This window comes from Rana temporaria, chromosome 3, assembly GCF_905171775.1.
Source record: "Rana temporaria chromosome 3, aRanTem1.1, whole genome shotgun sequence".
Classification (NCBI taxonomy): domain Eukaryota; kingdom Metazoa; phylum Chordata; class Amphibia; order Anura; family Ranidae; genus Rana; species Rana temporaria.
The window spans coordinates 114,476,917-114,493,112 of record NC_053491.1 but is presented as its reverse complement, the minus strand read 5'-3'; the positions used below and the strand labels follow the sequence as shown (position 1 = coordinate 114,493,112).

The following is a 16,196-nucleotide window of genomic DNA, read 5'->3' as shown; positions in this document are numbered from 1 at the left end:
TGGTGCAGGAAAGCATGTGATTTTTGTGTGCGTTTTCTGCATCGCACAAATGTGAACCTAGCTTTGTTCTTTAGGCCGCTTTCACACGGGGCAGATTCTGTTTCAATCAGCAGGGGAACAGCTCACCTGCTGATCAGAGCAAAGCGGGTGGATGACACGTCTGCTCAGATTCTGCAGGGTGGACATGGACAGAGCCTGCTCCGTTGTCTGGGCGGCCAGGAGTAAACCAGCTCTGCTGTCTGTCTACACCCAACTATTTCCGATCCGCTCCATTAATTCTAAACGGAAGAAGATCATCTGGTGTAGGCAAAGCAACGTACCTGTCTGTCGCTGCCTACTTCCGAGTTTAGGATGTGCGCCCCCTGCCCAGCACCTGCTGTGATTGTACACGGCGGGAGCCTGTCAGCAAGTCATGTTTGGGACCTGCTAATCAGCTGTGTACAATTGCAGCCCAGAGCTCTGTGTTGATAAACAACACAGAGCTCTGTACAGAGGGAGTGATCTGTCAGTTTATCATCCCTGCAAATCGGGGATGAGAAATTTGAGAGGTATAGTATTAAAAGCAGCTGATCACTGTATTAATGCCACTGGTGATGTCGGTGTCATTGTCCACTGCACTATCACAGTCCCATTTTAAGTCGCTGATCACTGATTATATATATATATATATATATATAAACACTTTTTATATATACTATTACATTTTTTTTATGTGTGTGTGTGTGTGTGTGTGTGTGTGTGTGTATGTATGTATGTATGTATGTATGTATGTGTGTGTGTGTGTGTGTGTGTGTGTGTGTGTGTGTGTGTGTGTGTGTGTATATGTATATATATATACACTAGTTTGGAGACGCTGTAACTTTGATGCAAAACAATCAATAGACACTTATTGGGATTTTTTTTTTCCTGCCAAAGACATGTAGCAGAAAACATTTTGGACAAAATTTAATAAGAAACTTGATATGTTTTATACCAGAAAGAAAGTAAAAAAAAATTTTGTTTTTGTTTGTTTATATTGCAAAAAAAAAAACAGTGGTGATCAAATGCCAAAAGAAAGCGCTATTTGTGTGCAAAAAATGATATCAATTTTGTTTGGGTACAGTGTTGCATGACCACGCAATCACCAGTTAAAGTAGCGCAGTGCGGTATGACAACAAAATACCTGGTCATGAAGGGGTAAAATCTTGCGGCGCTCAAGTGGTTAAGCTGACACGGAGATAGGCGGGTATGAACAAACACAAGTCTGTTTTTATATATGCCTGTCCATAAGAGGGAATGGACCTTCAGGCCACCTGAAAAAACTCCAGACAGACCTGATCAGAACACCTGTGTGAAAGGGGCCTTAGATGTGTGGACTCCTGTACTTTATTACTATTCGAACGGATGTATCTTTTTCTGTAAAGTTGTGTTCCTCTTTTATGTGGTTGCTTGTAGAGGAGAGAAACTAGCTGCTTTGTGAGTGCCCCAGCCTGAACACTGTGTGTAACTTGATCCATAGAGTGTAGGTGTAGCAGCTGTCAGGCAAATGACATGCTAGTCCATAGGAACACGCCCAGAAGGCAGCTGTATCTGCTCCGCCCCCCTTTAAGTACAAAACCGTCATGAGACTTTTCAGTGCTCACTTTAGTAGCAGCCAGGGAAGTATGCAGTATGGGAAGGAGCTGTGAGTGTTTCTTAGCACATCGGAGACTAGTTTATGAGCAAGTAGCTGCTCCAGGCAGAGCAGAACCTCTACAGTGGATTAGCTGGGACTCCTGTGCGGGATATATTATAAAGTATGGTGGCTCATGATGAAGTTGGTGGTCTGTTGCCTATCAAAAGGACTATTCAGGTCCTAACAGTTCAGAATCCAGCTTCGAAGGAGTTAGAGGTATGCATATATTTTCAGTAACCTTTTTATATCGGCTTCTTTACAGTATCTGTGATTTAATGTGTATACGTTTCTCATATCATTGCAATTTTGTACATGTAAAGTTTTAGAAGCCAGACCCTAACGTTTGGGTTTAAACGGAATGTTTCTGTCTTGTAGACTGCTTGTCCAGTGATTGAATGTGTTGTCTGTGGCATCATGTGTTACAATAGAAAGGATTGAATCCTGATTTCAAGGAACTGACTGCCTTCTTTATACAGAGTTTAAGGAAACGTGCTTTCAGCTGTTGCGTTGTTTAACTTGTGTGTTAAATTGTGAATGCCCTTTTTTTTTTCCAATAAAGCTTTTCTTTTTTATCCTGTCTTATCTAAAGGGTCAGTTTGTGTTTTCTGGTCATTTCTTGTCTATATAATCGTTTGAAGTGGTGGTTTCCCTCAATGCCTCCTTTCAAGACAGGAACAAAGTGTGAGCTTGTGTTTGAAGAATGTGTAGGACTACAAACTCTGGCTATTGAGGGTTTTCTAGGACTTGTACATTTGTCTTTTTTCTTCTCGGAATGTGGCTTATGCTTCGATTTGCTCTGGTTTTTAGTAAGCTCATGCCGGGCCGTGTGATTTTGTACTTGGCTATGAATGTTTGTTAAACCATTAAAAGGAGCTTAAAGGGTGATTGCCCACTAATAGTTCATATAATACAATAATTGTACATGATTCAAGGTTTATATCTGATTGTCGTCGTCCCCCGACCACCTATAGAAAATGGATAGTTTTACTTTTCCCTTTTGCATAGTCTGAAAAATTTAACTGCAGTTTGGTAGATCTTTTACGAAGCCTTTCGTTGTGTGTGTGCTTTTTTGTTTTTTGTTTTGTTTTGTTTTGTTTTGTGTTTTGTTTTGTTTTGTTTTTGTTTATGGCTGCAATATTTCAAAACTGCAGAATGAAATGCTTCTTTTAACCTGAACCCTAAAATAACGGATAAGAGGTGGTTGTGAAAGGAGTTGCGTATATGTGTGATTGTGGCAATACATTAGGTCCTAGTGTATTTTTCTGCCGTTTTTGCTTAGTTCTGGTGCCTGCTGAAGATCCTTGAAGTACGTTGAGATTCCAGCAAAACCAGTTTTCTAGGTTTCTGCTGTTTTTAATACCCTCCTGTCGTATAGAGCAAGTGGTTTAGGTCTTGACGGCATACTTTTTCTGTATTTAAAACAAGAGAGCCTTTGTCTTCTGTGAGCCGAATGTTAAAAATGTGCCCTTACGACTTGTGTTGCTTCTCCTGTAATGTGACGCCGACATATGTCATAAAGACATTAACACCTGTCTTTCACTGGACATAGAAAGTCATTGTCCATTGATTGACTTCTTTTTAGAAGTTGGGTCGAGAAGGAAGTCCTTCATTACCTTTGCTCTACATACAAATAATCTGAACAAGTCAAAACCCTTGCCACATGCTTTTTGTACAGTGATGCATGATCAAATCATGAGATTAGTACTTTTCTTCATTGGTGGAATTTTATAAAAATGTTGACTTGTGGCTTTGCATTTCTATTCCTGCATATGGTTTATTTTAACTAAATTTAGGCTATTTGATCGAGCTTGTGATAAATGTTACTTGATTCGTTGTGTTGATTCGTAGACTGGCTCTCGAGGGAATTTTTTTTTTTTTTTTTTTAAATTTGTTTGTAGCCACATAAAACTGAATACATTGGAGTAGATCTCTTGGTAACTCAACAATAGAACATGTTGTATGAGATTGGGCTATATCGGGAAGTTTTCATGTCTATGTTGAAGAGTTTTAACTAAAGTTATTAGTGTTAAGATTGTGCTATGGCATCAACCATCCATGTTGCATAGTGCAGAACCTGCTCTTGTCTGTAACTGCAGACTAATTTTAGCAGTCCATACTTCAGAGGGCTTACAAGAACAGCAACTCTTGTGGATGATTAGTGATTTTGAAAAGTTTTCATGAATTTCAGCATTAGTTCAGTTCCAGCTAATTATTTCTGCAAATGCTTCACTTAGGAATGTTAGAGAGGTTTCTGCATGAAGAGACTGCCCTTTGAACGGTTACTTGGATTACTTTTGTTGTTCTGGTTAATACAGCTTGCGTGCAGACAGACTAAACTGCGTTGGTCTGTATTGTCTACGTTCCAGTGTGTGCTGGATAGCATTGCATATTCATTTGTGTTTGAGAATGTCTGTCTGTGATTTGAGAGCATTCTTCTAGCTTCAGGGCCTAAAAAAATGTTTCTGCTTCACCTTCATTTTCTTTTGTAGGAGCCCAGCAATAAGAGAGTACGGCCTCTTGCACGCGTAACATCGTTGGCCAATTTAATATCTCCTGTGAGAAATGGCGCGGTTCGGCGCTTTGGCCAAACCATCCAGGTAAATAGAAAACCGTTGACATGGATATCTTAACTGTGGTGCTCTTGATCATATTTTGCATGGTAAATTTTATTTATATAAATATTTTTTATAAACTACCTCACTGCATACAAGTCTTAGCAGTAGGTAGGTCCATATTTGTACAGACATTTTGTTCCAGAACTTGTCTCCATTAGTTGCAACATGATTTCCTATACGTGAAATGTTACTGTTTTGAACAATGGCTTGCCTCACAATCACGGATTTCTTTTTATATTTCTCCCGATCAGTCATTCACCATGCGTGCCGACAACAAGTCCCCGAACAGTACAAGCAAGGCCTGTAGCAAGATGGCCGCTCCTACACCTCCAAAAAGAAGGAATAGCATTTTGTGGTCTGAAATGTTAGATGTCAATATGAAAGAAACACTGAGCACCAAAGAAATTAAACGACAAGAGGTGTGTTTTAAGCTAAGCCTTCCATTTAATGTTAATGAGATGGTTAATCACAAAATGTAACACCTTATCATTGCTAAAGGAAGCAGGTGGAAATGGCTTGGCTTGTATTGCTAAGTTAATAATGGATAAACACCTACTGGTGTGAACTGTGACAAAAGGCCAGAGAAGCGCCTGGAAAGCAAGTTTTAAATAGGTTTGTTGATTTACTTAAATTGGAGAATGCAAAATTTGGTGCAGCTGTGCATGGTAGCCAATCAGCGTCCGACTTCAGCTTGTTCAATTAAGCTTAAATAAATAAAAAAATGAAAGCTGATTTGTGTTTTGCAGAGCTACACTTGGTTTTGCAAATTTGTTTTTCAAGTAAATCCAATCCCACTGCTTTGCTTTCAGAAACTATCTGCTCAGGGTGGACTATTGAATAAAAACTAGTCTTTATGGCAGTAATCCATTTTTGAATTGGCTCTTCCTGAAATCATGATTGTGTTCTCACACATGCTTTTAATTTGGTTTACAGGCCATATATGAAATGACCAGAGGAGAGCAAGATCTGATTGAAGACCTCAAGTTGGCAAGAAAGGCCTACCATGATCCAATGTTGAAACTATCTATAATGTCAGAGGATGAGCTTGCACAGATATTTGGAGACCTTGATGCTTACATACCTTTACATGAAGGTATGTTAAATCTATACCCGATCCTCTTCTTTTTTTTTTTTTTATCATCCATTTCTCTTTTCTTGCATGTGTTAAATGCCTCTTTTTTTTTTTTTCCTTACTCTATTTCAGAATTTCTTGCAAAACTCAGAGAAGCAACAAGGGCAGATGGGACTGTTGGGCAAATTGGCCACATTCTTGGTAGTTGGGTAAGTTTTAAAGGAATTTCAGTTGCTAATATTTACTTTATATTGAATATGTGTGTGTATATATAATATATTAAAATCTAACAAGGAAAATGTATATTTTCTATCACCAGCTACCTCGTTTAAATGCATACAAGCGGTATTGCAGTAACCAGCTTGCTGCCAAAGCTCTGCTAGACCAAAAGAAGCTAGACAGGCGGGTCCAGGACTTTCTGCAACGGTGTCTGGAATCACCATTCAGTCGCAAGCTAGACCTATGGAGCTTTCTTGATATTCCCAGAAGCCGCTTGGTAAAATATCCACTACTGCTAAAAGAGATTCTTCGACACACTCCTAACGAGCATCCTGACATCAAGAGTTTGGAGGAAGCTGTAAGTTCACACAGAGCATGCTTCATTTAAACAAATAGATTTAGATATTACTGATGGATTCTTTTTAGTTCTAAGGCCCATGTCACACTAGTGAATCTGCTGCCAGCGACACTTTATGGGTGGCAAAATAAGATGTGCAGCCGCTACTAGGGCCGAAACAACTAATCGATTAATCGATTATGAAATTAATCGATTACAATTTTCATAATCGTTTAATCGGCCAGTAACATAATGGGGTTAAAAAAACTAAAATTAGCCCTTTATAGTACAAAAAAAGCAAATCGCTACGATTATTTGCTCTTTTTGTACCTATTTTTGTTTTTTTAACCCGATTTATGTTACTAAACATTTCAGGCACGGGGGTCACACCCCTGTGTTTTTTGGTGATTTTTGAAGAAACACACTACAGCTCATTTTCATGTTTTCCTATGGGACACGTTCACATCCATGATTTTTTTTTTCAGCTGCTGCGTATTTGGAAAGGGGCGGGGACTTTTTAACGCAAAACGGTGCTATTTTATTTTTTGGGTTCAATATACTTCAATGGAGAAGCTGCAGAAAGGCATGTAATGTGTTTTTGCGGCAATTTGCGTTTTGTAATCTGCCCAACAACAAATTGGCCCGTAAAAATATAATATATATATTTTTTTTATCCGATTAATCAAAACAATAATCGGCCAACTAATCGATTATGAAAATAATCGTTAATTGCAGCTCCACTGTAAAACTGCAGAACTTTTATCTCTAGCAAGGACGAGACGCCATAGGAGAAGGTTTGTGAACAAAATCACTAGTGTGACATGGGATGTAGGTTTGTAGCCTTATGGCACATCTACCTTGGCACTAGAATTTTTTTTTAATGAGGTGTAACTGATTTGTATTCTGATTATTTGTCACTAAAACAGTCTGTATTATTTTGCAGCTCTGCTTAATCCAAGGAGTGCTTTCAGACATTAACTTGAAAAAGGGAGAGTCTGACTGCCAGTATTACATTGACAAGCTGGAGTATCTTGATGACAAACAAAGAGACCCTCTGATAGAATCAAGCAAATCGCTTCTGTGTCATGGCGAGCTGAAGAATAAAAATGGCCATGTAAGTGATCTTAGTATAATATAAAATGAGATAGTACAGATGCTTTATCTTTTATATATTGTATGGTGACTGGATAAGCAACTGATCACTTTAGCAGTGTGCATTTCCTCCTTTTGTGACACTTTACATCTGCTATAGTGATAGGAGATGTCTTCTTATCTAATAAACCTATAGATATAGTTCAAAAGAAAGCAGGATATCACTCAATGAGGCTCTTAGAATACAATACTTGCAAAACAGCACAATTCTCAATTATCTTTGTCACAGCAAAGCACATCTTTTAAAGCTTTTTCAATGTGTATGAAAGCAATTTATATATGATGAAATAGGGTATCAAAGTGCACTTATTGCATTCAAGACTTTCTTTTGCAAAATAAACGTTGGGCTTAGAATTCAGTTATGCCTCCAATGTCTAGAAGTTGAGTTCTAAATTTTTTAAATCTTAGAAAAAGTAAAAACTTCTATTGCTTGGAGGAATCCTTTATATTATACCTATGGACTGAAAGTAAAGCGATTTTTGTATTTTTTGCTTCTAGTAGGTTTATTTTGTTGGGTATTACAATGTTGTTTTTTTTCTTCTCCACAGAAGCTGTATCTCTTTATGTTTCAAGATATTCTGGTTCTAACGCGGCCAATTACACGGAATGAGCGTCAGTGCTTTCAGGTGTATAGACAACCAATTCCTGTCCGGGAGCTGGTGCTGGAGGATCTTCAAGATGGTGACGTGAGGATGGGTGGTTCCTTCAGAGGGGCATTTAGCAATTCAGACAAAGGTATGCTTAATATTTGGATGTTACCTGTTTCTAAAATATATTGCAACTAATGTATTCTTACACACAACTAGCTCTGTCTTGATATCGGCTTCCTATAACCCTCTGCAGAGCAGCACTCTGACAGGGAGAGGGAGGGGCAGCACTAGGAGCCAATCAGGCTCTCTTGCATAAACATGCTGACAGGATGAAAAAGCAAAGTTGATGACTTGTCAGTGTTATTACTTTGTTGTAAAATAGCAGGATTTGAGTGGGGAGATGACACCACTGTATTCTTTAACTCTTAACAGAAAGAACTATCACCCTACTGGGTGCTTTGCCTGGCAGGATTGTTGGCATCACAAAAATGACTGGATAGCCTTCTAAATCATTTGGCAGACCACACAGTTCATATTTTTTTTTAAACATTGAATTTAGCAGTTTCCTAGGAAAAATAATTCCGGCCCCAGGATAATGTGAAAGTTTCAACAATGACTATAGCTGCTGCCATAAACTGAAATCCTTGGTCAGGCTTGAACCGATAATAGACATCAGATTGGCCATTTTAAAATGGTCTGATGACTATAGAGTGCTTCACACAGGATCATTTTTGCGGTGCTTTACTAAAGGCAAATCCACTTTGTACTACAATTGAAAAGTGCTGTAGATCCGAGGGGGACATGCAAGGAAAAAAAAAAACAGCATTTTATCTTGCACATGATTTGGATAATAAAATCAGCAGAGCTTCCCCTCATTTCAGATCTACCCCTCGGATTTACAGCGACTGCACTTCCAAGTGCACTTTCAGTGCAATTTCAAGTGCACTTTGCACTTCTAGTTTGCACTTGTAGTGCAAAGTGGATTTGCCTTTCATTAATATCCCCCAATGTGACCTTAAAAAAAAAAAAATTTGCGGTGCTTTTAAGGCACTAGCCATTAATTTCAATGGGCAGGGGAGTTTTTGGAGCATTTTTCACAGCGCTTCAAACAAACTCCAAAGATGCTGCTTGCATGACTTTTTCTACCGCCCGCAAGTGCACCCCCCAGTGTGAAAGCACCCATTCAGATGAATGGGAGACCGTTTTCAGGCACTATTTTTAGTGCTAAAACGCCTGACAACTGCCTCCAGTGTAAAAAGGGGTCTTAATGTTCAGACACAATAGTGTTGTGTTTTTGTTTAGGCCCCTTTCACACTGGGGCGATTTGCAGGTGCTATTGTGCTAAAAAATAGCGCCTGCAAACCGACCCTAAACAGCGGCTGCTAGCAGCATCTTTGGAGTGGTGAGGGGAGCGGTGTTTTTACTGCTCCTCCACTGCTCCTTCCCATTGAAAGCAATGGGAAACCGCGGCTATACTGCAGAGGCGCATTGCCGGCGGTATTAACCCTTTTTCGGCCAATAGCAGGGGTTAAAACCGCACCGCAAGTGGCCGAATACCGCCGCAATTTCAACGGTATAGCTTCGCTAAAAATAGCGGCGCTATACCGCCACTGCACCTCCCATCCTAGTGTGAAAAGGGCCTTATTGTGTGCAAGGTTCTGTTATGCCAGGAGTTATTTAATTTGTAGTAATATGACTGAAATGTTTACAGCACAAAAATTTGAAAGTGATTTAAAACACTCCAGAATCAACTCCAGAATCATTCATACATTAAACACTTTGGGGTTGATTTACTAAAACTGGAGCATGCATAATCTGCAGCTCTACATAGAAACTAATCGGCTTCCATTTTTTTTTGTCTAAGTTTAATTGAACAAGCTGAAGTTAGAAGCCGATTGGCTACCATGCACAGCTGCACTGATTTTTGCATACTTTAGTTTTAGTAAATCAGCCCCTGTGCATTATACCTCTGCCTCTAGTTGATATAGTTGTTCAAGTATTCGTATTAAAGGCAAAATATTTGTATTATCTTTTGTCTAAGCCGTGCATTTCTTTTGCATTTTAGCCAAAAACATCTTTCGAGTTCGGTTTCAAGAAGCCTGCATAGGCCAGAGTCACACTCTCCAAGCCAATGACATCTTTCACAAGCAGCAGTGGTTGAACTGTATCAGAACAGCCATTGCCCCGTATCAGAACGCTTCACCAACTGAAGTAAAAGAACTCCCTGACCTCAGTGAGGAATGTGAAGAAAATCATCCCCCAGCTCAGAACACAAATGCCCAGCGAAGGTCATCTACCATATCTGGCATTGTAGAAATGGACCTTGAAGAAAATGCAGACAGCTCTGTTGTAGGCTCACCAGAGGATCCAAAGCCAGGGAAACTCCAAAGAGCTCTGACAGGAAGCCGGAAATCTCGAGACAAAACACAGAGCATGAAAAGAAAAGAAACTTTAGTATAAGTGCTCTTTGGCTGGACTTGTTATTTATACATATGTATATTTTTATCTTTCAATGTGAGCATACTGGGATTTTTTTTCACTGATCCTACTGTATTTGTTACTTTCCCAGTTCCCTTTTCAATGGCAGCTACTGGTATGCAGTTAACACTGTTAAAATCAGAGTCTGTTTTTTTTTTTTTTTTTTTTTCGGGAGGAGAGGATGCTTGTTTAAATAATGAAGAATTCTACATTGGTATACTTTTTTTTTTTCTCCCTGTCTCTTTGGAAAAATGTCTTCTGTTTGAAGTACAAACATATATAATATATATATATATATATTTTTATAAATGACCTCACATTTGTGGAGACTGCAAGCAATGTGGGAGATTCCAAGAGCAAAGTGATATCGAGTAACTATGGCTATATTTGGTGTTTTTTTTGTTTGGATTTCCCTGGCAGCAAACCCTTAAAGTGCTGCCTGTAACCTGAGCCAGATGATTTTGTGTTATTACAGAATGTCGGTGCCCATTCTAAAGCAATCCTACATGTTTGTGGGGGAAAAAAACAGACTCTGGGGTTAACAGGTTATTCATGTTACCTACTGGAATTTTTTTTGTTTTTCTTGTTTACTGTACATTCCTTTTGTGTGTTTGCCAAGTATTTAATTTTGTAATGTAGTTTAGAGGGGTTTTAATCAGTTTTATTGTATTTTTGAAGATTTTAAAGACTGCGGGCTAGATTCAGAGAGAATTTACGCCGGCGTATCTATTGATACGCCGCGTAAATTCAAATCTGCGCCGGCGTATCTTTTCTGTATTCAGAAAGCAACAAAAGGCCGAAATTTGCCTAAAATCCGACTGGCGTAAGTCTCTTACGCTGTCGTATCTTAGTTGCATATTTACGCTGGCCGCTAGGTGGCGCTTCCATCGATTTCAGCGTAGAATATGCAAATGAGCTGGATACGCGATTCAGAAACGTATGTGCGCCCGGCGGAATTTTTTAAGTCGTTTGCGTAAGGCTTTTTCCGGCGTAACGTTGCTCCTGCTATTATGAGGAGCAACCAATGTTAAGTATGGACGTCGGGCCAGCGTCGAATTTTGCGTCGTTTGCGAATAGGGCTTTGCGGAAATTACGTCCACGTCGAAAGCATTGACGATTTGCGGCGGAATTTCGAGCATGCGCCGTTCGTTAAAGACGTCATTTACGTGGGGTCATGTTTTATATGCATAAAGCACGCCTACCTCTTCAGAATTTGAATTTGGCGCGCTTACGCTGGCAGAATTACGCTACGCCGCCGCAACTTACAGAGCAAGTGCTTTGTGAATACTGCACTTGCCCGTCTAAGTTGCGGAGGCGTAGCGTAAATAGGATACGCTACGCCCGCACAAACTTATGGCGGGCTTGATGAATCTAGCCCTGCATTTTGATTTCCCTAAATGCATTTTTTTTTTTTTTTTTTTTTTTTTTCAGCAAAACATTTTCTGGGCAGCTGACTACAGAAGCATTGTCAGGCTTTTTCCATTATTCCTTCAGTTTTAGAAGGTTTAAACTTTATTTTATTTTTTTTATATGTTATAAGATTTTGGAGAGAGAGAGAGATGTAGCTGATAGTGAAGGAGTTATGTTTTGTAGACTCGGAGCAATGAGTAATGAATTATTGTGTTATGGCAAGAAGACTTTTAGGCCAGAGGTCCCCGACAGGTAGCTTACAAGAGCCAAATCACTCCTGGCTACTAGCCGTTTTTCAATTATGCTTAGGCTCATATTTTTTTTTGTTTATTGTAGCTCAGACTACCACAGGTTGGGACCTCTGTTTAGGAATTATGGGCCATGTATCTGGCACACGTGAGATGTAGATGGTTTTAGTATGTCGTAGAAGGTCAGACGGTATGTTTTGAACAGACTAACAAAAGGTGTTTAATATAGTTCAATGTGAAAGGTACATGTTACTAGATGTTAACATGATGGTTGAAAGAAAACGAATTATACTGTAATAAAGTTTTTTGTTTTAGTTACAATTGGTCAGTCGATGTTGTAAAGAATTTCTCTGCCCCATCCTATTTACTGTGCTGTTATCTGCATATACTGTAAATACTTTGAGTATCTTGAATATAATAATGCATTATTGGGAACTTGGTGACTGTACATAGATGAAATGCATTTTTTATATAAATCTGCCTGTACAGGTATAAGTCTTCAAATACAATAAAAAAGATATCCCTCATCTGATTCTTTAGGTGTAGAATATTTGATTTAGGTTAAATCTATGCTCATAAACTTCACCACTAGTTACAGAAAAGCTGCTTGAAGTAGAATTCCAATTGAGAGCTAGGAGGGGTTAGAATGGCTTTGTTCTTGCAGAGGAGATTTTTACCCAATTCTAACCCTGGAGGCAGTAGGGCAGAAAATCAGAGCAGGTCTTCTCAGACTGTTAACATGGCTAATGGACTTAAAGTGACACTAAAGGTTCACTTAAAAAAATAACAAACATGTCATACTTGCCTCCACTGTGCAGTTTGTTTTGCACAGAATGGCCCTGACCCTGCTGTTCTGGGATCCCACGACGGCTCTCGCGGCTCCTCCCCGCAATAGATAACTCCCTCTGGGAAGCTCTCTCCCAAGGAGGGCATGCTCCCGTGTCATACACTCAGCGTCTTTGGCCGCCAGGTGTATGACTCACCCCCGGTGCCCGCTTCATTGGATTTGATTGACAGCAGCTGGAGCCAATGGCTGCACTGCTATCAAAGTGATAGCATGCTAAGAAACATTTGTCCGCTGGAAACCTGTCCGATCCGCCGGAAAATTGTCCGGTCGGCCGTACAGACGACCGAACATGTCTGCGGAAACTGTTCCGCGGACCAGTTTCAGCAGACATGTTCGGTCGTGTGTACGAGGCCTTAAAGATAACCATCCTCCCCTATGATCTGTTTGCTTGTAATTAGTGTGTGTGTATAAAAGGTCAATGAGTTTCTAGACTCCTGACAGACCCTTGCATCTTTCATCCAGTGCTGCACTGATGTTTCTGGATTCTGAGTCCTGGGGAAAGCAAAAGAATTGTCAAAGGATCTGCGGGAAACGGTAGTTGAGATGTATAAAACAGGAAAGGGATATAAAAAGATATCCAAGGAATTGAGAATGCCAATCAGCATTGTTTAAACTCTAATCAAGAAGTGAAAAATGAGGGGTTCTCTTGAAACCAAACAATGGTCAGGTAGACCAATTAAAATTTTGTTTGGAATGCAAAGAAAAACCCACAAATAACTTTCAGAACTCTCTGAAAACATGTGGTGTGGCTGTTTCCAGATGCACAATAAGGAGGCACTTGAAGAAAGATGGGTTACATGGCCGAGTCTCCAGAAGAAAGCCATTACTATGCAAATGCCACAAAGTATCCCACCTACAATACAAACAGCACAGAGTCAAACCTCCTGGCACAAAGTCATTTGGAGTGATGAGACCAAAATTCTGTTTTTTGGCCACAACCATAAACGTTTCATTTGGAGAGAAGTCAACAAGGTCTAATGATGAAAGAAACACTGAGATGGATCACTGATGTGTGAGCTACAAAAGCAAAGGAAGTTTGGTCAAAATTGATGGCAAGATGAAAGTGTTGTCAAAAAATAGTGGAGGAACATTTGCATTCATCAGCCAGGAAGCTGCACATGGGGGACGTACTTGCGCATTCCAACATGACAATGATCCAAAACAAGGCCAAGTCGACCTGTCATTGGCTCTGGCTAGGTTCTGGAGTGGCCACCTCAGTCTCCTGACCCCAATATCATTGAGCCACTCTGGGGAGATCTCAAACGTGCAGTTCATGCAAGACAGCCCAAGAATTTACAGGAACTGGAGGCTTTTTGCCAAGAGAAATGGGCAGCTTTACCTTCTGAGAATATAAAGAGCCCCGTCCACAAATACCACAAAAGACCTCAAGCTGTCATTCAGAGTCACTTTATATATTTGTTTATTTGGCATTTGCACTTTATTGGCGCATTGGAAATTTAATATTAGCACAAAGGTATACACAGCGCTGCACAGGTTTATTTTATTTATTTTTTTCAACACAGTTCATATATGAGTGTGTCTGGTGCAAGCAGCTGAAAGTAATCAAGACGCCCCTGTTTTTTTGGATCCTTAGGTTAGTGGATTGGTAGCTCGCAAGATTTTTTTAGTTGATTAAAATTACTATTATAAGAGTTTAATTTATGCTGTGAAACCGTGAAAGGAATTACAGTGAGTAGAAAAGAATCACCCCCCCCCCCCTTTAAAATCACATTTTGTTGCTTTGCAGCCTGAAATAAGTAAACTCCATCAGGAGTATCTAATCACCTTCCTAATAGCACACAAAGCCATAGGCCTTTCAACTGTGTTCAGCTGTGGTCATTTTGATAAGCTCAGCATGAAAAGAGCTTTCCCGGAGCATTTTAGTCCCTGTAGTGCAACTGTAGCAAACAATCAACTATGGGTGGCAAGGCACTGTCAAAAGATCTCTGGAATACATTTGTGGACAGGCACAAGTCAGGAGATGGATACAAAACAATTTCAAAGGCTTTATTAATGCCTAAGAAGCACAGTGAAGTCTAATATTAAGATGTGGGAGGTATTTGGTACAACATAGACCCTCCCTGGATCGGGACGTCCCTCCCAACTGGATAATGGAGCCAGTAGGAAACTGGTCAGAGGCTACCAAGAGGCCTACAGCAACTCTGAAGTAATTGCAGGAATATACGACAGAGTGGTCATTGTGTGCATGTGACAACAATATCACAAATTCTCTATAAATGTGGCTTGTATGGGAGGGTTGAAAGAACAAAGCCACGCCTCAAGAAAGGCTACGTGCAGCTACGACTGAGCTTTGCCAAAATGCACCTTGAAGATTCTGAGGCCACATGGAAAAAGATGTGGTCAGGTGAGACCAAAGTTTTATCATTTGGCCTCCACACCAAACGATATGTCTGGCAGAAATCTAATACAGCTCACCATCCAAATAACACAATTCCTACAGTAAAGCTTGGAGGTGGTAATATCCTGGTATGGGGGTGTTTTTCTGTAGCAGGGACCGGAGCACTTGTCAGGATGGAAGAGAAATGGATGGGGAAAAAATGACGTCGAATTCCTGAGGAAAATCTGCCAGAAGGTTGTTAATTGGAAGAAGGTTTTACCTTCCAACATGACAATAACACAAAGCACATAGCAAAAATAACCACACAGTGGTTGAAAGCGAAAAAGGGAAAGGTCCTTGCCATGGCTTGGTCAGAGCCCAGACTTAAACTCCATTGAAAATCTATAGAATGACTTTAAGATTGCAGTCCACAAACGGTTACCATCAAATTTACCTGAACTTGAGCAGTTTTGCAAAGAAGAGTGAGCAAATATTGCCAAGTCTAGATGTGCAGTTAGTAGAGACAAATCCCAACAAACTAAATGCTGTAATTAAACCAAAAGGTGGTTCAACAAAATAATGGCACAAGGGGGTGATTCTTTTTCCAGCTCAGTGATTCTGTTTTAGATTTTTTTTCTGACATGTTGGTGTTCTATCTTTCAATTGGATGTTATAACTTGCACTGAGTAAATACAGCTGGATTAAACAAAAACTGTCTTCATTTCAGGCTGCAAAGCAACAAAATGTGATTATTTTAAAGGCGGGTGATTCTTTTCTATACCCTCTGTATGTGTGTGTATATGTTGAAATATATAAATAAATATATATTCAGAAGTATAATATAAATGGTATTTTAACTGTGAGTCAGACATGAAGCTATGTAGCGGGGGCTGGGTGATATAAATCGTTTATATTAAAGTAGTACTGGCTGAGACTTACTTTCACCCCCTTCCTGCCCAAGACAATTTTCAGCATTCAATGTTGTCACACTTTGACAATTATGCAGTCATGCAACACTGTACTGATCTGTCATTGGTGGCACAGCTGGTGACAGATTGCGGCTGTTTGCCAGAAACAATGAAATTGGTTAATTTTAATTGTAATGCCTTATATCAGGGCTCAAAATTTCAAGTCCTGAGCTACTAGCCAGGCCTCAAGGGTTACTTGCCACCAGTTGCCCCACCCAACCCCTACCCTGCCCCTAAACACGCCCTCATAAATTTTCTCATGAAATTG

General features: G+C 39.8%; 1 protein-coding gene across 2 annotated transcripts in view; it reads left to right on the top strand.

Moving 5' to 3' along the window:
• Nucleotides 1-10,278, top strand: part of NET1 (neuroepithelial cell transforming 1) — a 49,833-nt gene extending 39,555 nt beyond the window's left edge. Inside the window, exons 1-9 of one of the 2 annotated variants that reach the window (XM_040343293.1) lie at nt 1,599-1,870; nt 4,144-4,251; nt 4,521-4,688; nt 5,203-5,362; nt 5,474-5,550; nt 5,661-5,918; nt 6,841-7,011; nt 7,598-7,784; nt 9,705-10,278. In XM_040343293.1, coding sequence (XP_040199227.1) covers nt 1,778-1,870; nt 4,144-4,251; nt 4,521-4,688; nt 5,203-5,362; nt 5,474-5,550; nt 5,661-5,918; nt 6,841-7,011; nt 7,598-7,784; nt 9,705-10,099 — 1,617 coding nt within the window. In that variant the 5' untranslated portion in view covers nt 1,599-1,777 and the 3' untranslated portion in view covers nt 10,100-10,278. Of the gene's footprint in view, nt 1-1,598; nt 1,871-4,143; nt 4,252-4,520; nt 4,689-5,202; nt 5,363-5,473; nt 5,551-5,660; nt 5,919-6,840; nt 7,012-7,597; nt 7,785-9,704 lie in introns of those variants that run through there. The other variant, XM_040343292.1, reaches the window with a different exon arrangement.
• The last annotated feature ends 5,918 nt before the right edge of the window (nt 10,279-16,196 follow it).